Below are 23,840 nucleotides of genomic sequence, written 5' to 3' on the forward strand. Positions count from 1 at the left end.
GAGGGTTAGGTTTTTATCAACATCTATATTGGTAGAAACTCATTCCTAAAGGATATCAGTGCATCGAATAATGAAGTATGAAGTTAAGTCCTAGTGTTAAACTCACTTTCTCATCTTCATCCTCTGACGACTCTGAAATCTCCTCCTCCTCAAGAAACTCCACGTCTGACTCCCCAGGTGCGATGGGAACAACCACGGTCAGGTTTGGGTTAGTCATGTAGCTGTCCTCCTCTGGTATCGTGTACTTCTCTCCATAACGTCCACAAATTCCCCCGTTGCTCTCCACGTGATTTCCCGCCAGCTTGATGGCCTGACTTGCTTCTTTGGCTTTCTGATTTTGACGCTTAAAGCTACGATTGAATAGGGTGGTGATGTTCGAGACTAACCAGGAGACACCAGAATTGATCCGGGCGATGGCGATCTGAATGTTATTCAAATCACCATCTTCCTCTGGAGCAGAGAGATTGTCAGAGCTGAAGGAGCTGAGCAGCAGGGCCAGAAAAAGGTTCAGCACCTGTTGGCAGACAGACGTTATGTCACAATACGAACTGGAGATATGATCAAGACCCTGGTGTCCTTTTATAACCATTTGGCCATAATACAGCAGAAAACAATGGCTATGCTTGTTTCAACGTGTATCTTTCTTTTCATACAAAACGCTACATAATTTACCCTGTAAGCTAAGGGATCATGTCACCTAATGCGTGATATGATGCCTCATTTATTTTGTCAACACTGACAAATCCTGCATTGTAATTCAGGAGGATATTCCACAAAGATATGCTCAGACACATATGGCTTCTGATGATTCAGCTACCGTGAAGTTGAGGTTCAAAGCATCAGTCTCCCAAGTAATCTGTCTACTAGCTTAGAGAGCAGCAGACCCAGGCACATTTTTTCATCAGTGTGTGTGTGCACACACAGCGTGCATGTGCGATGTGCACAGTTGGTAAGCATCATCTTTAGCCACTGAGCCAGTCAGAGATGGTGAGCATGAGCAGATGATTAGTGATGAATGCCCTCCGACCTTCTCGCCCCTAAGCATCCTGAATAATCCTGTGGATAAACAGCTTTCCCACAATTCATGTGCACAGAGAGTGTCTGTCCGTTGAATTTCATAAGGAGCACACGCGAAGGATACCATTCTTAAAGCTAACAGGCTGAAGCACAAAAAGTCAGCATACAGAAGATTTAAATGAAGCAGCATTGTTTGTACATTGTTATAGCATTATTTATGAAAAAAAATACAAAATACTATATTTTGTTGCCATAATGCTTATGATGCTAGTAGACTGTCAACAAGAAAACTGTCAAAACTAAAACTAAAGTAATTTTCTTCCTGAATACTCCTGGGAAATTGATATCTGAAATTAAAATACCAATACTGTATATATAAAGGGTACCTGAAGTGTAACAATATTTTTTTTTGGTTCTTGATTTTAAAGTATGATTATAAGATGGTGCATGAATGAAATATATACATTTGCTTTTATGTGTATTTTTTTAAATTTTATAAATTTTTTTATGTGTATTTTAGTCTTTAGGCTGTGAGTCATTGTCAAGGACAAAGAGTTTCAGACTTAACCAATAGGATTTAAAAACATTTCTGAGAGGCTGATATATTTCAGAGCATAGGATTATGTGTGGGACCAACTAACATTTAATAGGAGGGGGAACAGAGGGCATGTTGGGAGCAGGTGTTTGAACCATATCCAACGGGAACTACATGCTCATGGTCTTGCTCCATTTTTTTTAAAAGATTGACTGTGTTACATAATAATATGCCAACAGAACAAAACTGATTGTAGTCCAGATGATGCTCATAATTCCGGGTAAAATATGTGCTTAAAACCACTCGCCAATAGCACGTATGTTTGTCTTAATTAGACTTACATGATGCATATCTCTCACTAATTTTTGCTTCTGCTACAGAAATTAGGTCAAATAGTCATGTTAAGTAAAAGATTTTAGCGGAAAGACGTCACATTTAAACTAAAACAATACAACTATAAATTAATTCTGCTGGTCAGTGTCTAGGAGTTTAATTTTTAATTTATTTATTTTTTCATCTGTTCTCATTCATGTTAGCGTACAGGAAACAGCTGGACAACAAATTACCATATGGGTGGACTAACAAGTATATGTAGCCTTGCTATTTCACAGTAGTTGTGTACAAATACAACTGTCAGATAGATTAAACATTTTTTTTTTTTTTTTCAGAAACAGCTGCCATAAATGCTGGGCAAGCTGTGTGGAAATCAATACCCACTACAAAGGCCGGAACAACTGAGAGAACACTGGCCTGGTATGAACCTTTGTACCGTACTTAGGTCACAGTTTCGCCCATATGGTTTAGTTCATTTGAAGCTGATAAAACATTCAGCCCTGGATATAAGGCTGCGGTAGGCTGATTTTAGGTTACCCCTGTGACTACACTTTAGAAACATGCCCTAGGGAGGGACAACAGATGGTTTATATGTTGTGCAGACATAATCTGTTTTAAATGCCGCTATGCTAATCTGCAAGACAGCATAGCGGCATGATTCTGTGACAGAAGCATGTATTCTGTGATGAAAAGCAGCCATCATGACATGACATCATAATTTGGACTTATAGCAGTTGGTTGGACTGAAGTGAGGTTGATTTTGTCTTTAGTTATCGTATGCTATAACGGGGTAACTTTAGCAATATTTTAAAATACTAACACATCACCCAGTACTTTCTGAACCTTTAAAAACAGTCAATAAAACAGCACCTAGTTACTATAGATCATAGGTCTCCAACAGGTGGTACTGGAAGGGGGTCGCAAAATGTTTGGTTGATTAGACATTTTTATATATATTTGCAATATTAGCAGAAGAGAAGCTAATAGTGCAGCTCGTTCCCATCAACATCCATTCATCTGAGGTTAGATAAGTGCTTCTCATCATCCCACTAATGGCTATTCACTGTATCTACTACATTTAGCTATGTTTAAAGTTTAAACTTGAATCTGTCAATTTGGTATGTTTATGTCTATGCCACCTAACTGTTGCACACACTTGAAATAAAAAAAAAACATTTGAACCTGTGTATTATTTTGATAGCTTAATACTGAATGCAAAATGATAATAATAATAATGTATATTTATAAATAGCACCAGGCCTAGTTAATCTCACATCAGTTTGGGGGTCCTTGGCCTGAAAAACGTTGTTGACCCCTGCTATAAAACACTTGTTTTGGGACTACTTCATTTCATTTGTTCATATTTTGTTTACCCTGTTTCTGAGTAAAAACAGGGTAAAAACAGAAGTAAAAACAAGAATAGTTTGCTTATCAATATGAATAAACATGACTTTAATATGAGACTACAGCTCGCTGACTGACCGTCAAAAGTCACAGCATATTAATAAGAAATGATTATATAGAGAAGATCTTGGTTTTATTCCGTATATGTGATTTGACGGTATAAACATACAGAATATCATCTGACTTATCAATACGATATAATGAATTACATATAAAAACTTACCACCAAGTTCCCAATGACCATGACCAACATGAACACCAGGATGCACAGGGGCTGTCCAGCCACTTCCATACAGTCCCACATGGTCTCTATCCACTCGCCACACAACACTCTGAACACGATCAGGAAGGAGTGGAAGAAGTCCTTCATGTGCCAGCGAGGCAGCTGACAGTCGATGGAGATCTTGCACACGCAGTCCTGATAATTCTTGCCAAATAGCTGCATGCCCACCACGGCGAAGATGAAGACGATGATGGCCAACACCAGCGTCAGGTTTCCCAGGGCTCCCACTGAGTTGCCGATGATCTTGATGAGTGTGTTGAGAGTGGGCCAGGACTTTGCCAGCTTGAAAACTCGCAACTGATGATGGGAAAAACAATAAGAAGAATTTTTTTGTGCGCTCACACATCTTATACTTTATTAGCTGTTGTAGTTTTCTGTTTCTAACCATATGTGAGGGAGCTTTTTTTGTTTTCAGATGCATGCCAGCTAAAAGCACTGTACATATCAAATTACGTTTTAATTACTTTGTAAATCAGTAATCATTATTATAAGAACGGTAACAACAGCAGATATCTTGACAGTATGTGAACACTGAGGGAGTTAAAGGTTTGTTACCAATCTGAAAGATCGCAGGACAGACAGTCCCTCTACATTCGAGAGGCCCAACTCCATCAGACTGAGGCAAACGATGACGCCGTCAAAGATGTTCCAGCCTTGTTGGAAGTAGTAGTAGGGGTCCATGGCAATCAGCTTTAGCACCATCTCTGCCGTAAAGATACCTGTGAACACCTGGAAAAACAAACACAGAGGTTAAAAACAAAAAAAAAAAGATGTCCCAGTTGAACAACAGTAACAAAACATCCTAGTTGTTCATATCAATGAACAATTCACATTAACAGTGGATTCACACAACTGAACCTTATGCCTGAGTGTCATTCTATGTCTTCTATATTTGTTCTTACTCAAAGATGAAAAATCATTAAACATGGCCAGGCAGCTAGTTGACAACCTGTGGATGTAGATGAATTGTGTTTGATCTTAATTTGGACATGCAATGAGCTCATGTTATGAAAGGGCAGCAGACTTAAGTGTCGGGTGAAAACTACAAGCTGCCGCGACATTGGACAGGTAAGGTTGAAAGGTCTCTAATTCACCAGTAGAGGGAGATATCAAAATACAAATACAGAAATACAGTCCATCGTCTTGCTGAAAAGGCTTTCACTCATGAAGGATAATTGAAAATAATCTAAAGCAGAACAATTGAAATTGATCAAAATAGCCTCATTTGACCTGTTCTCCAGTGCTGCATAAAGTTCTATAATAAAAACAGCTGTCTGATATAGAAATATATTATCTAAATGAGTGCCCTTCCTGTTTTCTCTTTACTTTCTTTTCGCTACTCTTCTCTGCTCATCTACCACCTAAAAGAACCACTTAAGAGAACTTTTGTTAAATGCTGGAAACTTGCCCATTGGTATCAGAGAAAACCCTCTTACCAGATTGCCCACTGAGAGCATGGTGTTGAACTCATCGGTCATGGGATAGTGCTCCAGGGCCATGAAGAGGGTGTTTAGCACAATGCATATGGTAATAAATAGATCGAGGAAGGGATCCATCACCATTAACTTGACCCACTCTTTCAGTTTCAGCCACCAGGGACAGCAGTCCCATATCAGATACCGCTTGGCGAACTTGTACCAGCAGGGATGGCACTTTTGCCTCGACTCCTGAAGTTCTGCAAAGAAAATAAATAAATAATAATAATAATAATCATTATCAGGTTGAACTATTCATTTGGAGCTAAAGTACTTCCAACTCATACGCAGGCTTCAAACATGGAACAGGTAAAACATCACAACTGAAAGTATTAGTTTGACATTGTGGCATTAATACTTATTTGCTTTATTGCTGAGTGTTAGGTGAGAAGACTGACCCAGCCCAAAAAAACTAGCTTAGTTTAGCCTGAAAACAAAACTTTTACACAAAAACATGTGAGTATCAACATGTTATTTCATAGCCTTGGAGGTAGGTAGACTAAGCTGTCAGATGTGACTAACCAACTCATGTTCATTTTTCAAGCTAAGCTAAGATAATCTGACTGCTGGTTCTAGTCATATTTCACTGAGAGTGTGCAGTTCCCAAAGCCTAATGTTATTTCCCAATATTCCTTAAAAAATTCAAATGGCCGCACCGTCCATGGCATCACTAAGGAAGCTGACAGAGCTCAGGCCTCTTTTCCTCTGTACCGGAGGAGGCTCCGTCACTGTTGGCGAAGGCTGAAGCAGAGCTCTGGGGGCCGTGTCCTCTGCACTCGTAGGCCTCTGAACAGAAAAAACCTAAGAACAAATTAAACAGTCTTCATTGTTTATTGTATATGGTAGGCAGCTACACCCTTACTAACACATGTATTTCACTTTTTCATGATAGTCTGACTACACAGGCTTCCATTACTCACTGCCTCCTCCCTGACTCTCTCCATGCTGTAAGCTGGCATAGATGTAGGGGTGAGCAGACCCAATGATGTCACTCCATTCTGGTCTAGGGAGATGTTCAGCCGACCATTGACATTGTGGCTGGGGGTGAAGACCTGTGAGCAGTGGCTCCTCACACTCCCCGTCCTCCTCTTCCAGTGTGTTGCCGTTGAGCTGGTGCGACTCCTGAAGACGTCTCCGTGAATACTGTACTCATCATCTCCAAAGTCTGCCTCGGAGTTGTTGCGAACCCGGAAAGAGCTGAAGACGCTGTTCTGGCTTCCTCTTCTGGTGCTGAGGGGATGGGAAGAGAGTGTGGCCAGCAGAGGGTGGGCTGGCAGGGGAGACAGAGGAGGCTACAGAGAGACACATGACAGATTAGATCGTAAGGCCTAGAACATCAGAGATTATCTAGAGAGTCTGTGCTGAGTGGTGTACCATTGGTTCATCCAGGGGCTCCTCCTTGTCTTCAGCAACTTCCTCCGTTTCCTCCGACAGTGTTCTGTGAGATCTTCTTCTTCTGCTGCTGTTTCGTCTTATACTTCCAGCTTTGAGGCAGAATGGAGAGAGCTCCGGAGAGAGGACCGAGTCTGTCTCCTGTGCTTGTCTTTTTGCAGCCAACTGCCAAAAGAATCCCATAACAGGTTTATGGTTATTTTAGTTTTGTTGGTCTCAAATTGAAAGCACAGAAACCTGAAATCCCGTTTGCAGTGGACCTACTCTTTGCTCTCTTCTGAGATGCTCCATTGCCAGCTGAAATTCTCTCTCCTTCTGCCAGGCCTCAGCGATAGTTGCCTGATTCTGCTCCTCATAAGCCATGGCCACTACAGCCAGGATCAGGTTGACCAGGTAGAAGGAGCCCAAGAAGATTACCAGCACAAAGAAAACCATGTAGGTCTTTCCAGCTGAGCGTAAAGTCTGTGGGAATCATGACATGAAGTTTGACATTTTTTTCCAGGTGTTCACAACAGTCCCCTGTTCAACCATATTTATATTAATTCCTCATAAGATAAAACAAATGGTACCACAAATAGTCATTCCATTCATTCATGGTTGAATGTAATTTACAACGCAGCTTAAGAAGCAGTTGGAATCACTCCTCAACTACTACTACGTAAACCATACAATCAAACTGTGTCCTTAAATCTCCCTAACAAGCCATTTAAGCTGCTTTCATCCACTAATTAGTTACTTTAGAGGAGTGGAGTGGAGCAAACAATGCACGCATGTTAACACAGTGTTGCTTATTCAGACATTTAGAAAAACAAGATTAGTATTCACTTTCAGTCGTGCTTGAAGCCACGTCATGAAATTAAATCTTATATTTAATCTCTCCTTTTAGCTCTGCTTTTGTCTCTATTATGTGGCTCTACAGCTGCTAAAGACTCCACTATGCTAACCAGCCACTCACTAAATGTCATTAAGCGCCGATCCAACAGGATCCTGGTCAGTTTATCTGCCGCCTGATGCTGCTCAAAACCAGTGTGATAGGTGAAATGTTAACTGTAAATTTCTAAAGCAAACAACTCAAAACAATGGGCTGAAGAAACAAACACATTAAATACAATTTGTGAAAGTACTGTGAAAGTGAAAGGACTGATATGTGCAACCATAATTCTGAGAGCTTTAGAGATCATGGTAAAAATATTGTTATATATATCCTGGTATATAAGCTATTCATGACATTTACTTTTGTTTCCAGTACACTAGAGTTATGTGAGGACAAGTGGTCAAGTAAGAAAGGCATTATTGTAATTCATAGCTATGAATGTATTCTAACTTATTGGAAATTATGTTTGTGGAGTTTGTGGACTACTACTTACTGTATAGGTCATTATCATGAATATCGGAAAATATCAGTATAAGGAAAGCATAAGGAATATGGGGAAAGTATTGCACCTGGTGAAACAGTTTTTCCCAGTAATCTTGTGTCATGAGTCGGAAAAGTGCTAGAAAAGCCCAGCCGAAGGTATCAAAGCTGGTGTAGCCATAGTTTGGATTCCTTCCTACTTTCAGGCAGTCAAATCCGTCTGGACACTTCCTGTGACACACAAACAATTGAGAAGACAGATGATTAGGAAAAGCACACAACTGATAAACAAAGGCTGAGTAGAATTATATCAGGAACAGCTTGGACAGATATAGAAGTGCTAATGTGCAGGCTGTTTCACCTATCCAGAAAACCTATCCAGTATCTACATACAGCCCTGGAGCCTTTGACTCCACAGTGGAGAGAAGCAGATGAGTCAGTAAGTACATACGCTGCTATCATCACCATTATTTCAACTAAAGTGGACACTTAAAATATGTTTCAGGCAGGAGCACTAAAATGCACTGGAGCAAAAGGGATTACACGGAGCCAGATGGATTTCAAATTGCAGTTCAAACATTTTCGGCTCGATGCCTCCATCTTTGATGTTCATTGTCAGCATAGTGGCATTAAAGCAAATATTTAAGTCCAGCAGCTGAGAACAAGCTGGACTGCCATGTGAATTTGAGCATGGAATAATTTCATAATGGCTGACAAACAGCTGGGCAGGAGAGCAGTGCTGTGAGGACAGATGTAGGTCTCACCAAGCAGCCAGCTAGGCAGGAATGCTCACTAATAACAGCGGAGAGGACAACGGAGGCTGCGTGAGGGCAGCGACATCTTCCTGTCATGCTCTGGTACACAGCTCAACCTGTCACCAATCTGTTCACCTGTTTTAATCAATATGACCGAACACAGACACACCAAGGTTTGGGCATTTCAGTTAGTCCATTAAATGTGTCGTTTCGTGATCTGTTCTTAATTCTAAAAGTTTTTTTTTTTACAAAATATTACTCAAACCAGTTCATTGGATTCAAGCAAGGACTCTTCACAAAAACATCATCAAAGGAATCTCTTTTCCCCTTTGTAATGTGTAAACGCTGGTTTCATTTACAGCTTATCATCCTTAACCTTGAGTTTGACACATTTCTTTGCCTACACTCTCTCAATGTGTTGGGTTCCCATCGAGCATAGAAGTCTGGCCAACTTCCCCTAAAATACTTTCAGCTTTTGTTGTGGGACGTTGGTCTGGAGTAGATCTCTTGGTAACTGATCATGCTGCAGGAAATACTGGTGGGTCCAATCAAATCATTGGAGCAAACTCTGGGTAAAAGAGTGGCCAACTGCGTACAGAGGTTTTCTTTTCTCTGTGCTGATTGTACCACGCACCATAATGAAATCCCACTGGATAGTTACCAGACTGCAGTTTTTATTCTTGCTGAATTGATGAGCGGACTTACTGATGATTTGACTGTCGTGTCTCTCTGTAGCATCCACTACATTTGGATAATTGAGTAAAAAGACCAAAGTCTTTGGTTCTCGATTTTTGCTGCTTACCATATTCCTGTAATAGTATCTGAGGCCTTTATTTACTCAGCCGCCCAGAACACATGGCCATTATTGGAGTCAGGCCTTTTTTAGACAGAGGCCTTTAATTCTAATTTCCTTTGTTTCATACCGCTACGTACGGATATATTTGCTCAGAGTTTCCCTACCATTTACTCTGTTTATTTTTTCACTGTAGCAGGTACACCGCACACGCAACAGTCCGGCAAGATTAACTCTGAAAAACAAACGGGTCAATTTATTGGGCAAATTGACACATTCTAAAACAAAAAACAAAACAAACAAAAAAAAAACAGTACCTTACACATGAAAATGTTATCACAACTTATATGGCCGTCATAGTGTCAGAAGAAATTATTCTTTGCGGGTCAATATTAATGCGCTTCGCAGCTTCCGCTCCTGTATTTTATTTTACATATTTCAAAACCTTCTCCTTGAAGTTCGCGTCAAATTGTCTTCTTTGCGCCATGTTAAAGCTCTCCATTGTTTTCGCAGTGTTTCGTTGAAAAGCTGGGATCATGTGTCACTACAAATGCAGCTACTGCCATCTGTGGCACCTGTGTGTTATTACAACTATAATTTGCTGACAAGCGCACACGCTCCTGCGGCCTGAGTTTGAGTAAACCACGACCCCGGCAATTATAAAAGACCACCCTATTAACTGAATACCGGCCACTATTCGAGGAAATACGGCACGGGCTTTTTACTCTATGTTGAGAATTTACTAATAATCTATATAATCCTTAAGTTTCCACAACATGAGAAACAATGAGTGCATGGAAACAGCAATGACTACAATGAGTCATTTCTGCTGTATAGTACACTGAGTTCTATAACCATTGTTTTAATCATTGTTTCAGTATGTCGGGTTAATTTACTGAACAATAATTGGTGAGAAACTTTGTTAATGCAGGGAATTCTAATTAGATGCTATTGTAAAAACAAACCTGTGGAGCCTCAGAGGTTGCTATAGTGACCTCGCTGGAGACCGACTTTGGATGGATTTATCCTGACTTAGTGCTCCTCAAGGAGAGCTGCTGTGATACACACACGTGCAAATTGCATGTTCTTTACATGACACCACTTGTAAAGTAGACGTGTTTTTGCTACAACGTAAACCAACCAAACATTAAGCAGACTCTTGAAATGTGGTTTTATATTAACATTTGTCTCTAGTGTTGTTTAAAGACAATTTGATTTCAGTCAGCATTTCCACATGCATGGAACAAAAGGAAAAATGTTGTAAAATTTAAAAATAGTCAAAATGCACAGTGTGTGTAAATAGTTTGTAGTGTACAAAGTGTACAAATCACCTTACATAACCTAAGAAACCCAGTCTGGGCATGAAGAATCTCCATTAAATCTCTTAGCCACATGTCTACATTTTTTATAAGCATTATCTTTGAGAGAGTGTGGCATCGATTTTCTGCAGCCTGTGCAGCAGAGGCGCAAAGGGACATCTGTCCTGGCTGCCCTGGGTGGGACTAAGGTGGTGGTTGCACATGCCCACATGGGTCCAGTCAAGGGCAAAAGTTGAAACTGTCTATACAATCAGTCATAATCCTTAATGCACAGTGGCTTTAAGATGTGAAGGGATAAGCATTTCCCTGAACCCTACAGTAGGCGCAATGAGAAACAGCCTGGACCTTTGAGCGAATCATTTATCACAAACTTGTTAACCATCTAGGCTCTAAATATTATTCGAATATGCAAGGGTATGTGCGTGCATGTGTGCCCAGTTGTGTTCGTGTGCGCTCTTGTGCATGTGTGTCTGTGTGTGTCAACGTATCCAAAGCTTTAATTTGGAAATCTACTCAGGGATTACTTGTTGGAATACACTCAAAAGATTAAGCATCCTCTATGTTTTACGTCCTCCATCCTGACCTGCTTAATATCTTGCCCATCTCCAAAGCCAGCCTCAGAAACTTCCATGTAAAATGTCACAGAAGTTGAAAAGCTATCGCGGTCATTTGCCAACAAAAACGCAACTTACTTTAACATACGACCAGTCAATCATGTCACAAATCTGTGCCACTAGACCGCAACCACAAAGGAATAATATATGTGTACTACATTAACAATAACATAGCAAAATGGCCGCCTGTATTACTGTCCATTAAACACAGTAAAAAAAGCTTCCAGCTGAGTGATGTCATGCACAGTGCCTGTAAGAGCTCACCAAATGGCAGAAAAACAAACAACGTAAAACAACTCTAAATAAATTCAGCTGCTATGACCCGTAGGTGGGACAGCTGGGTAGATCATATTGTCACTAGTAATCTTACTGACCTACTATTTAAAGGAGTTGAATGACATCATCTCCCCCCTGAATGTCCTCAGATGTATCCTGTTTTCACTCTGACTTGAACACAAATTATTAAGATTTTACTTCTTGGGAGATTAAGTCCCTGTGGAGGAGAGCATAGCAAGAGGGATTAGAAAACTAAAGGGTGGCTACATTTTAATGTCAGCAAAAAAGCGTGACTTCGCCCATCATGTCTATACTTTTTCTTTTTCTGCCAACTCAATAAATTACTACGTCATTATAAAGATAAGTCTAATCTCAATTAAAAAAAAAAGTCCCATAAAATGATAGACATACATACGTAGTAAGATACAAAGCATTAAAAGACAGTCTTAATTGTCTGCAATAGAAAACTAAATAAAAATGGTTAAATATACAAGATAAGTTATGTAGCATTATATATACAGTCAGGATTGACTATGAATGTAGTTCGTATATAAATAAATAGAGACAGTACACTGTACTGTGCACGTTGCGCAAAATGGAAATACTTTATAACATGTGAAGTAGCAACAGAAATAACGTAGTATAGAATGGTTCATCTGTCACACAGCGGTGACCTACTGCTGAATGTTATGACAAATGACAGGAAGGATTTACGGACGTGTTCTTTACGACACTAGCTAACATTTGATGAAGCAGTGTGCAGAAGGCTAGGTGCTAGCTACTTTAGGCGCCCCTGGTTCCAGAAGTATTCATTTCCATCCATTTCTCACATCAAGTTAATATAAAGTAACTCATAGTTGGGGCACTTATTTTTTAAATCACGAGTGCTCAAATTCGGTTGCATTTACCCCATTTTAAGAGTGAATTTCTTGACATTTTCAACAATTATTATCGGATGTTGTATTAATATATCTTTTATTAATATAATTTTTCACATTTCATATTTCATATTCCTAACAGCCCCATGTTGTCATAATTCCTTTGTATATCCTAAATTTGTATTTTGTGTTACAAAATATCTATTTAATAAAAACTCAGAAGGTGAAGAAGAATTCCGATTCCTACGGTACATGTTCGCAAGAAAATGTCATTACGCTTACATTTCGTTCATATGAGCCGTTAACAGCATGTAGACTGTAAACCTACAAGAGAGCTTGCCTGCAGACAAGGTGGTAGCCGTTGCAAGCAATGAATGAAGATGGGGCAACATTGACCAAAGGTTGACAACACTGATCAAAGGTTACTGGGACTTCTCTTCCAAGAAAACCTGACAAAAATGATTAAAATGCAAAAAGAGAGAACTAAAAGCATTAGTGAGTATTAAATCACTTTTGAATTCAGGCAGTTCAACGGCTATGATGAATGTGCGTTTGAGCAGCTTCTTCTCCACTGAAATGGTGGGTAATGTTTCTTTAAAATTAATTTAAAATTAAGACTAACATTTAAACTGGTGGCTACACTTTTGGATCCATTTGTCACTACAGTTCAACAGTTCAACAATAAGTACATGTGTCTTTTTATGTTAAAAAACCCTTTGAGCTGTTAAAGAGGTTCAGGGTTTTTAGCATTTTCTGCTATTTTTCAGGGTTTTCTTGCATCATCTACTACCAGCCCCTTTTACCAACACCAAAAACCATTCTCATGATGTAATCGATATGAAACAAGAAGCAAGTCCTCACAATGTAGGACCCAAAACTGATTCAAAAGTGAATAGAAAAACCAAATTGGACAAAACTTCCCCGAGAAAGCTTAATGCCGTCACATCACCATTTTTTATTTGCTGTCATCCATTATCTTGTGTTATTAACAAGAGCACCTAATGGAAGCCATTTGTTGGAGCAGCAGGATTTCAGATTCACACAGATGGGTATTTAGTTCACTATAACCCTTGAACTGGGCCTGGCATGGACAGAGGCATCCTGTTGTGCTTGTCTCAAAAGCATTTGGATTTACAGGATTATTCAGTATGTAGGCAGAATAGCAATATTTGGATGGGTTGACACTCTGTCTTTGACTGGGAACAAAGTCCATCACTTCACAGGAATAATACCATCTATGCATTTACAGTACATCGAAATTAACTGACATCTCGTGGGCTGCTAGAAAAAATAGGTATTGATATTTAGTTGACTTGGTTTGTAAATTCCGACTGATTTGTTACAGTCATTTTCACTTTTTTTTTCCACAAAGCAGGTTAATTTGAGGTACTGCATTAAGGCATCATCACTCCTCACAACAATAACAGCATATCAATCTGGAGTGACCCGGTCTGCTCCAGTTAACCTAATCATGTCACAGAGCTTTTGAGAAAATGAAATCTCCACAGACCCTCCCCGCCTCTCCAGCTGGCAACTCCATGTTTCTGAGTAGAGGGTTCCAGTGGAGCCGGGGTGATTATCTACGTCACATGTCGTCTTATGTACAGCCTCTCTCACGCTACAACTCTCCATCAGATAGAATCATTCCTCTATACATTATGTATCTCGTAGACACAGATTGAACATGGCGCTCGAAGCACATTCTCTATTGTTGTGTTCTTCTTCTGCAAAAACTGTCTATGCTGAACTTGGTTCCCAAGCAAATGCAGTGCCACTTAAAAGTATTAAAAGTACCCCTCACATTTATGCATAATAAATACTGAAACATCAACGCAATAAAACACACACAAACAAACTATACTTGTGCATTTATTAATATATCTGCGAGAGTATGTAAACTAAACTTGGGTTTTCAGTAGCTGGTGTGACCCCCTTGTGCAGCAATAACAGCAACTAAACATTTCCAGTAACTGCTGAACAGTCGCCTACAGCGGATTTAAGGAATTTTAGCCCATTCCTCAGTACAGAACCACTTCAGCTCTGAGATACTGGTGACTTTGCTCACATGAACTGTTTGCTTCAGGTCCTTCCACAACATTGGATTAAGGTCAGGATCCTGACTTGGCCTTTCCAAAACATTTATCTAGTTTTTCTTTAACCACTCTTTACTAGAACAACTTGGGCCCTTGAGATCGCTGCCTTCCTGAATGACCCCGTTTCTCCTAAGATTCAGCTCACAGACAGAAGTCCTGATACTTTCTCTTATAACTGCTGATACAGTTCAGAATTCATTGATCAATCAGTGATGTCAAGATGCAGACCCAAAGGCAGGAAAACAGGCCCAAGCAAGGGCAGAAATTTTCTTTTTGGAGAGCAGTGGCATTGTCCTTGCCACTGGATCATGCACACCATGGTTGTTCAGTGTTCTCCTGATGGTGGACTCATGAACATTAACAACATAACATTTTTTCTGAGCTTCTCAGAAACCTCCTTCGTTCATGCCACATACAGTTCCACAAACATGTGTCGTGAAGATCAGATTGTGACAACGCAACAGTGAACATTAGATTAGAAGCATGTCTGAACAGATAGACTCTAATTTGGCCTTAACAAAAGCATTATTTTTCTGTTTTATTTGATTGACTGGGATCTCTTTGTCTACTTTCAGGACAAATCTGAAAATCCAGAGATGCTTTGAGCCATTTTAAGCAGAAATGTAGAAAATTCTGTGACGGGCAATACTATCAAGGGGCACTGTGTATCCAGTTATACACATGAAATGCACTGCATCAAAAGCCATCAGACATATTTTGATATTACATAAGAGCAGATGGAGCATGGAGCAGCATGAAGAGGAAACACTCACTTACCCTGCATCATTTCCATATCCACATATTAAGGCATCCTTTGCTCCTTCAACTTTGTAAAAATTATCTGAGGAAAGCAGAACAACAAGTTACACAATATGTTTTCCTGTGAATCTTCTTTGAAAATACTGATACTACACAACTGTGTTTCGTTTCTGGCTGACCTTCATTGGTGAGGAAATCTGCCATGGAGCTCCAGGTTCTGTTGTTGCAGACGAAGGACGAGTTGGTGCTATACGAGGAGTTGATGCAGTGCGAGAGGCTGCGGATGCACTTTTGTCTTAGGAGCCCCATGAAGAGCTGCAGGCCGATAAGGGCGAAAACACTGAGACAGAACACGGTCAGGATCATCACGTCCGCCAGCTTCTTCACAGACTGGATCAGGGCACCCACGATGGTCTTCAGACCTTGCGGGAGGAGAGTAGATGATACACTGTTTGTTCGGTGACGTTGGGAAACATCAAGTGAAAGTTTTTCACATAGTCAGAGACAAGATAGGAAATGTAGAGCGCTAGCTGATGGATCTCACCTGGGATAACTGAGATGGTTTTCAGTGCTCTCAGTACTCTGAAGGTTCTTAACGCAGAGACATTTCCAAGGTCGACGAATTCTGTCACGTATCTGTAATTTCATATAAAGAGCAGGGAGATTAAACCAAGTAGTTCTTCTGTACTATAACAATGAGAATGATAATCTATTTTAGGCATACCTAAAGGAGCTGTATGACATCATGTCTTTAGATAGATATTTTAATCAAATAATGTCAAGAAGCATAATTTTGCTTAAAGCTTTCTTATTGGCTTGATTTCACCAGATGATCATTAAATTAATGTAGATTTAGAGAGTTCATTTATAATACAAAAGAAACTCTATAATTACATGTATAAAACACATTTGACTTTACATCCAGTATATAACTTAAAATGACAGAGTTGTGGCTACTTAGAAGCAAAGGGAGCGAGCAGTGAACACAACACTGACATACATAATTCTATTTCCAGCCACAGCAGAAAATTTGTGTTTCAGTCTTGGGGATGAACGTTAATCCAATAATCTTTTACCTCAGTTTTTGGTTTTTCGCCAACCTCTGAGAAAAAAAAAAATCTCTCTCTTTCTAGCTGCTAAATTCACAAACTTTTACTGACAACCGTTTGGTGCTGCATTCTGCTGCCAAAACAGTTGAACTTATGGCATGTGTATATGATATGATAGAGATCCAGTAAATCACCTGATGTTTTTACTTCTTTTACCATGTGCTTGAGAGCAGCTACTATAGACCAGTGTGTCTTTTTCTCTTGCAGATACATGCAAATAGGATGAGTAACTTCTGATTTGCAGAGTCGGTAGATCAGACCTTCCACAAAAGAGCACTCATGTAATTCACGGTAATATAAAAATGTGGTGCGTGCAAGACAGAATGAGCCCTGAATTACCCGCCTCAACTATAATTATTAAAAAACCCAAATTAATCCGTGAGGGTAATGACAGCTTTGAGCGTGTCTACATCCAGTCAAGGTGATTTTGTCCCTCTGTTTTCAAACAAAGCTAATGTCCTTTCAGGATGATTGGGCTCTAACAATTCAGCACCATCGAGAGGTCACTGTCTAATCTGCCACCTGGACTGTGGTTGCAAAGTAATTTCACATATAGATTTCTGACCTTTGCAATAGGCTTATTGTTCATGGTGTCTGAAATCCTCAGTGTCGACTGAGAACAGTCACACTGACATAATGAAAAATATTTAAAGAAACGTTTATATTGTATATTTACTGCATAGCACAAACTGTGCAAACACCAAGTGAACAACTTAATTAGTTGTTGAACTGATATCATCTGCAAAATGTAGCCACATTCAACATAAAGTCAATGTATAAAGAGACAGATTATCAGAAAAAAAAAAGATATTGAAACTTACGCCATGATGATGACAGTGAAGTCCAACCAGTTCCATGGGTCTCTCAGGAAGGTGAACGGCACGGTGCAGAATCCTCTCGCTAATATCTTTATTGCTGACTCGAAAGTGTAAATGCCAGTAAATGTATACCTGGAAAATATTCATGGGGGAGGAAGTAAAATGCAACATTAGCACTGAGGGTCGAACTTGAATTTAAAAAGCATCTGTATTAACGTAAATATGGAGAAATAAAAACATGCTGAGCATATGTGACATTATGGACTGCATTAAGATATACATTATTACATAATAATAAATTCAAGCTTTTACAAAATTAGAAAAAAGTTATTTGTTGCCTTTATTTCTTTCACAGTTTACTGTCTAAGATCTGAGATGAAAAAGCAAACACTGTTAAGCACATAGAGTGGAACCAGCCCAGCTGTGTCGCTTCCTTTTTTACAGTCTTTAAGCCAAGCTAAGTCATAGAATGGCCTATTTCTTTATGTCCTCTTCTGATCCTATTTTAACGTCTTTTTGAAAATGAATTTCTGATGTTGCGAAAAATAAATTACCAAAAAAAATAGAAAGACAGCCTGTAGCATGCTAAAAAAAAAAAAAAAAAAAAAAAAAAGCCACGGATGGTGAATAGCACAGCCGCGTCTTTCACGTCAAGCATGGCGGAGTATTCCTAAAGACTTTTCGATGGCCATTTTCATTCCACGGCGGTGCTTTCTTCAACATGCAAACGTGTTGCTCTGATGGCTTTAGATTTGCATCATGCGTCATTTACTTACATGGCAAACAATTCTTCAATTACCGCTGATAAAGCAACAAACCCCAGCAGAACACATTAGAAGACAAGTAGCACAGTTTACAATTACAGTTTAAATTACAGCTTAAATACGGGATTTACTTACTCCAGGTATTTGGTCCATGGCGCCGGATCAGACATGGCCATGAAGCAGCAGTTGGTCAATATAGTGAACATTATGAATAAGCTAAACAATGTGGGAAGGGGTTAAGGAAAGTGTATTTTGATATGATAATATGTCATTTTAGAGAGAAACAAGTTTTTCTGGAGAGCAGACAATGTATGCAAAGTGAAGCAGACACGATTTAATATAATCCTGTGAAATATATCCATTAGGATAAACTGTCACTGCGTGCACCAACAGCATTACAACTACAGTAAATGCAGATTATGGAAAATGTAAGCAAATTCCATTTAACATTAAATCAGATTATGAGTGATATCATCTCTCGTATGGATGAATGAAAATATTACAAAAGATGCAGCAAATGACAAAAGTATGATAGATGAAATGTTTAAAAATATGAAAGCAATTCAGGACGAACAGATTAGATAGTTGGATTAAACATCCCGACGTTTCCTCTTCATTTGAAGGTAAAATGAGCATATAGTTTTGGCATTAAAACTCCTTTAACCTGCAGTTCATTGCACAAAAACATCAGTTACAGTTTGTGATGCCCGCCCCATCCCGAAATGTAAATTATAAATCATCTGTCTGAGAACTAATAGGCAGCCATCACATGTTACGAAATCTCCTTGCTCTTATTTCATTTCAGAGATTAAAAGAGGGATATGAGGGGATTTGGTTTGCGATGCCAGAGAGGACCATTACAAAGCTGTTTCAAAAATGGGACTATGGAAAAATCCAATACAAAGCTACGGGGGGAAATCTGTAAATATTGGAAATTGGCTTATCGGCCAGGGTGACACGCAAGGAGTAGAATCTGCTACAAAATTAATGTGATGATGGCGTACAGTAGTTTGTTCACAGCAGGGAGTAGGGTATTTATCAGAGCAACCCTGACACTGACATATTCACTTTAAGGTGAGCCCCTTTTTTTTTAGCCGTTGTCAAAAGCAGTAACGGATTGGATTTGAATTTCACCTAATCCCGATTCTTATCTATTACAAAAGGAAGAGACATAAGCACATGAGGTAACAAAAAAGGATATGCATGGACTAAAATCTTTATGGCGATTGATCTGATGAAGTGAAATGGACTAAATATGTAAATTGCAGATGTGGCACTGAATCTGAAGATGGCCTTCCCTTTGTTTAGTACTATAAAAGTCTGCAAAGAAAACAAAACAAAAAAACATGGATCAGAAAAATCACATTTTTGAAATGTCATTCTTCACAGTAGAATTTAGAATGAATTCTAAAAAAAAAAATGACCACACGGCCAGTACATTCACGCACATTCATGCCTGTTTCACTTCTGCAAATAAACTCTGAGCAGCAGTTCAGCCGTATCCTTTACTGAGCAAGGATGCAATGCAGCTGCTGTGTTTAGTCTCCCTGTCTACCATCTGTGTTAACTTCCACAATAAGCACACTCCAAAGCGGGCTGAACCTTTCCCCAACAGATGTGGCATTTATTTAAATATTTTTCGTCTTTGGATAATCCTCCCATCCAGCAGGGCTTCACATGCCAAAACAAAGAGACCCTGAGAATGGCTGCCACATCGTTTTTTTCATCTCACCATAAGCGGCCCATTAATGGGCAGCGGCCTGATCTACCGACTCTGCAAATCAAAACTTGCTAATCCTATTTGCATGCATCCACAAGAGAGCTAAAGAGACACACACACACACACACACACACACACACACTGGCCATGTCTCCGTTGGCTGATCTAAAGCACTTGGTAAATTCGGAAAAAAACACCAGGTGATTTTGAGGATGCATGCGCGTAGTTCAGATCAAAATGAAGGGCTGGTTCAAACAAACACACTGAGACTTCATCCAGAATGGCAGCATGCCTCTGGTTAATAATAAGTTATTTAAATGTATTAATATCATTTTTGTGTTAAAAAAATAAAAAATGTGTTCCAACATTCATCTTCATCTCGTTAGTCAAATTTAGTTGGTATTTTGCAAGTTTTAGTACTAAAGTCTCACCCTGGATTAGTGAGACTTAGAGAGTGTAATTTGGGCTCATTACTGTTTGCTGTTTAGTCCTGGGTCTCAGTGTTGTTTTCTGTCCACTTCTCTGACTAAAAACTAAAAGTGGATAAACGAGGGATACCAGTTGTTTTTGTTGAAAAACTACAGTCTTCTATGTAATTTTTGCACTTTGCAAATACATGCTGCGGGCTAGATTAGGCCCTCTGGCGTGCCGCTTTTGGGCTGCGGGCCATATGTTTGACACCTGTGAATGAATCTAATGTTAGCTCAGTCATGTGAAGTCTTCAGAATAACTGGAATGTGTCTCCCATCACTTCCGCTATAAGCGTAAAAGTCAGGTCTTTTTAAAAAAAAAAAATATATATATGGATTAATTTTCAATAAATTAACCGATGAACATCAGTTTCTAACTTTAGTGATCATCTCAATGAAAAATACACCACAGGCATGGTTGATTATAACACTGAAAACAATATATTTAAGATAATTTCAGTAATATACTCATATTAACCTTGATAATAATGTTTTTAATGTTTTTTTCTAGCCATGTTCCAAGCTCAGTATTCTCAGATGGATTGTTACTGGCCTAATGATGAGTAACTTCAAGTACCTAAAGTTATTTCTGACTGCTGCCAAGACATAGCCCACAAATATCTGACCATTTAACCCACCCCAGAAAGCTCTCCCATTCACGCACTCACCCTCTGGTTCTTGTAGTAAAACGGATCAATGTCTTCCAGTGGCACTCCGATAAGTTCTGGAGGGACCTCACCATAGATGCGTGGCAGCTGCTTGCCTGCCTCCAGGTCGAGCCTGGGTTTGGGTGGCTCCGCGTTTCTGTAAGCCTCGTGGCAATCCTTGGCGTTCTTGGCCTGCTCCTCCGCAATCCGCTGCTCCAGGGCAGCCAAGGACTCGCGAGTGAACCGCCGCAAGCCATCAGGACCCGTTGGTAACAGCATGGCTGCCATCTTTTCATCCTGATTCTTCTGTACTAGAATTTACTTACAGCTGCATGCAGAGGGGTGGCGATTGGAGTCACAGAAAGAGCAGAAATGGAAGATGGTGAGAAAAAATAAGACGTTAAGTACACAGGCCTGTGAAACAGAGCAGCAGAGATTCTTACATGACTTCAGTCACTGCACAAACAAGACCAGCAGTGCATTTTTATTAGTGGCTGGCACAACAAACTGAAGGTGTCAAAGAAAGTTTTCAAACTCCTTAAATATACTTTCAGGATTATTTTATGTAATGAGTGAATGAAATCATTATGCATAATGTTAACAGAGGTTGTTTATACTGATAAACCAAGAGAGAATTACCATCACTTTTCCACAGAGTATCTTAAAATGTACTTAAACCTAATTGTTTTTTAGTTCCACTTCACCATTAACAGTCCAGTCCAGTAGAAGCAGGCAATAGTTCTGAGTGACAAACTCTATGCTCTACATTAATCCCACAACAATTTAGGACAAATTTAGTGGCTAGTTGGTGGAGTCTTTAAAGGCTAAAGGTCCCGTTCAGACCTAGCATTAACATCAAGTGGCCAGGTTAAAGCACAGGTACAAACACACCCAGGAAAGATTCCCAGAATCAATTATAATACTAGCCTAGCCTATCTATAATACTAGCCTATTGAAGTCAGACTCAATTCCTATTAGAATATGAATCTGTATTTTATTATGGGGGTGTCTCAACCCCTATTGAGAAAAATAACTGCACACAACTGGGTGGTTCTATAAACCATCTGAGCAATTTTGTTGTAAACACATTCAGCTCAATGGTATTCAGATGAAGTATATGGCTATGTCACTCTTACTGCTCTGTCTGTGACCACATGAAGCTCACCCAAACAGTCTGACTGGCCTGGCAGATCTTTGCTAAGCATAATCAATGGAGCAACTCCAGACCGGCATTCCCCCAACAAAATAAAAAATGTGAGAGTGAGAAGCCTGGCGTCCAGGCTACAACTATTCTGAAACATGTAGTATTTACCAAGTGTAATGAAATATAAGTCTCTATCACTGAAGGGCACATGTTCTCTATTTTAAACATTGTGTAATTGCGATATACCGTCAAATGCTGGATTGGTGCTGAGGGAGGTTCAGAGACACTAATCTAAATTCTCAGTATTCAGCACTAACCACCAGCTTTCTGTTAACATAGTGTCTCTGTTGCTCTAAGTTCACTCCGATAGTTCTGAGTCAGAGGGATTAAGTCCACAGTCTGTTTCTCTGACCAGGGGTCAGCAGCAATGATTTAGGACCTCAATCACTTGCTGATTGCATCAGGTAAAACAAGGGAAACTGCAGGGAACTGACATCAGCCTGACAGTAAAGTTGTTGTATTAATATGTCGGGGGGGGTTTTTGTTGTCACAATACCACGCCTAAAGATGCTGCGCTTAAATAAACTCTTGAGTTCCACTAAATGAACAGTGAGTTGCGACAAAATATATCACATATATCTGAAAGTGCTAGTGACTACTATAACACAATCAATGTGTATATCTTTTAAGTGCAAGCTGTTTAAGTTCTCCTTGTTACCTACAAAATGCAGAAACTATGATCACACACATTGTTTCAACTTGTTATTTTACTGCATATAACTTTATAAAATTAATATTAGTGAACATATTGTCGTCTAGCAGAGTTAGACTCACAGTATGCCAGATCCACATCCAGTCTCCTGTCACCTCTGTTTGGCTCTAACCAACTCTATATGTGCTGCTTCGTGTGTTAGTAGCTGCTCATGGGCTATGGGCTACAGTTGGCACTCACAAAGCTGAGGGTAAGAAAACCAAAACAATGAGCTGAAGGGTGCTAAAATGCATAGAGCTTAGGGAAGCCACATGTTTGAGTAGACACTGTGGAATACAGGTTGCGACAAACCTTTACCTGCTGTTACTATATTTTAAGTAAAGCTTCCACTTTTTAAAACTATTTTGCATTAGACAGGAAACTGGTTATTAATTTAAATACTTGTGCCTAAATTCAAAAAGGAGCCCTCACATTCTGTTGTCCTCTGCAAACTAAGCATGGACTAAGCAGTCAGACAGTTTGCAAGTTGTCTGATCACAGACCATGGACCAAGTTAAACAAAGACAATAGCGTTCTATTATGAAATATTCCCTCCCACTCCCACTTTTGATGAAGAAATACCACCAGCTCTATGAATATTCCACCTCCTCCTGTCCTGAAATGCATTGACCTCCTCGCACGTCCAGCCAGACGCTCGTCATCTGCCTTCACTTGATCTGCTTATTTGGCCCAGGTTGATCTCAAATCAGCTTGTCTCACACACTGAATCTAGTGCTTGCACATTAGATACCAAAATAAAGAGGTAATGGTCCATTTGCATGGTCATAAAACAAGTTCAAAGCAATGATACCTCTGTCACAATTTGACAGGATGTGACGGATCGTTCAGAGGAACACAGTTCGAGTACTCTTTAGAGCAGATGAGAAATGATACAGAGCAATGAAGAGCCAAGTGTATGTTCAAAACTGTATATGAATATTACTGATCTATTTAAATGAACAGAGAGGACATCTGCCTCTGATGCTTGTTGTACACTCAACAGAGCGAGAGAAAAAAAACTATTTAGTTGAATGAAATTTAATTCCCATAACAGCCAGATGTGATATGATCATCATCACTGCAGATAATTAAGATAATTAAAGTGAAACTAGAGCAGTTTTGACACGCAAATGCACG

General features: G+C 39.5%; 1 protein-coding gene across 1 annotated transcript in view; it reads right to left on the minus strand.

Moving 5' to 3' along the window:
* LOC125011217 (sodium channel protein type 4 subunit alpha-like) overlaps positions 1-18,270 on the minus strand; it is a 31,219-nt gene extending 12,949 nt beyond the window's left edge. The window contains exons 1-14 of the mRNA XM_047590312.1: positions 18,107-18,270; positions 17,211-17,339; positions 15,825-15,916; positions 15,460-15,702; positions 15,299-15,362; positions 7,883-8,024; positions 6,704-6,901; positions 6,422-6,604; positions 5,968-6,339; positions 5,704-5,848; positions 5,009-5,247; positions 4,128-4,301; positions 3,513-3,869; positions 107-514 (exon numbers count right to left, since the gene is read on the minus strand). Of these exons, the coding sequence (XP_047446268.1) occupies positions 107-514; positions 3,513-3,869; positions 4,128-4,301; positions 5,009-5,247; positions 5,704-5,848; positions 5,968-6,339; positions 6,422-6,604; positions 6,704-6,901; positions 7,883-8,024; positions 15,299-15,362; positions 15,460-15,702; positions 15,825-15,916; positions 17,211-17,339; positions 18,107-18,177 (2,817 nt within the window). The 5' untranslated portion in view covers positions 18,178-18,270. The remainder of the gene's footprint in view (positions 1-106; positions 515-3,512; positions 3,870-4,127; positions 4,302-5,008; positions 5,248-5,703; positions 5,849-5,967; positions 6,340-6,421; positions 6,605-6,703; positions 6,902-7,882; positions 8,025-15,298; positions 15,363-15,459; positions 15,703-15,824; positions 15,917-17,210; positions 17,340-18,106) is intronic.
* Between the last annotated feature and the right edge of the window lie 5,570 nt (positions 18,271-23,840).

This window comes from Mugil cephalus, chromosome 7, assembly GCF_022458985.1.
Source record: "Mugil cephalus isolate CIBA_MC_2020 chromosome 7, CIBA_Mcephalus_1.1, whole genome shotgun sequence".
In the NCBI taxonomy this organism is placed as follows: domain Eukaryota; kingdom Metazoa; phylum Chordata; class Actinopteri; order Mugiliformes; family Mugilidae; genus Mugil; species Mugil cephalus.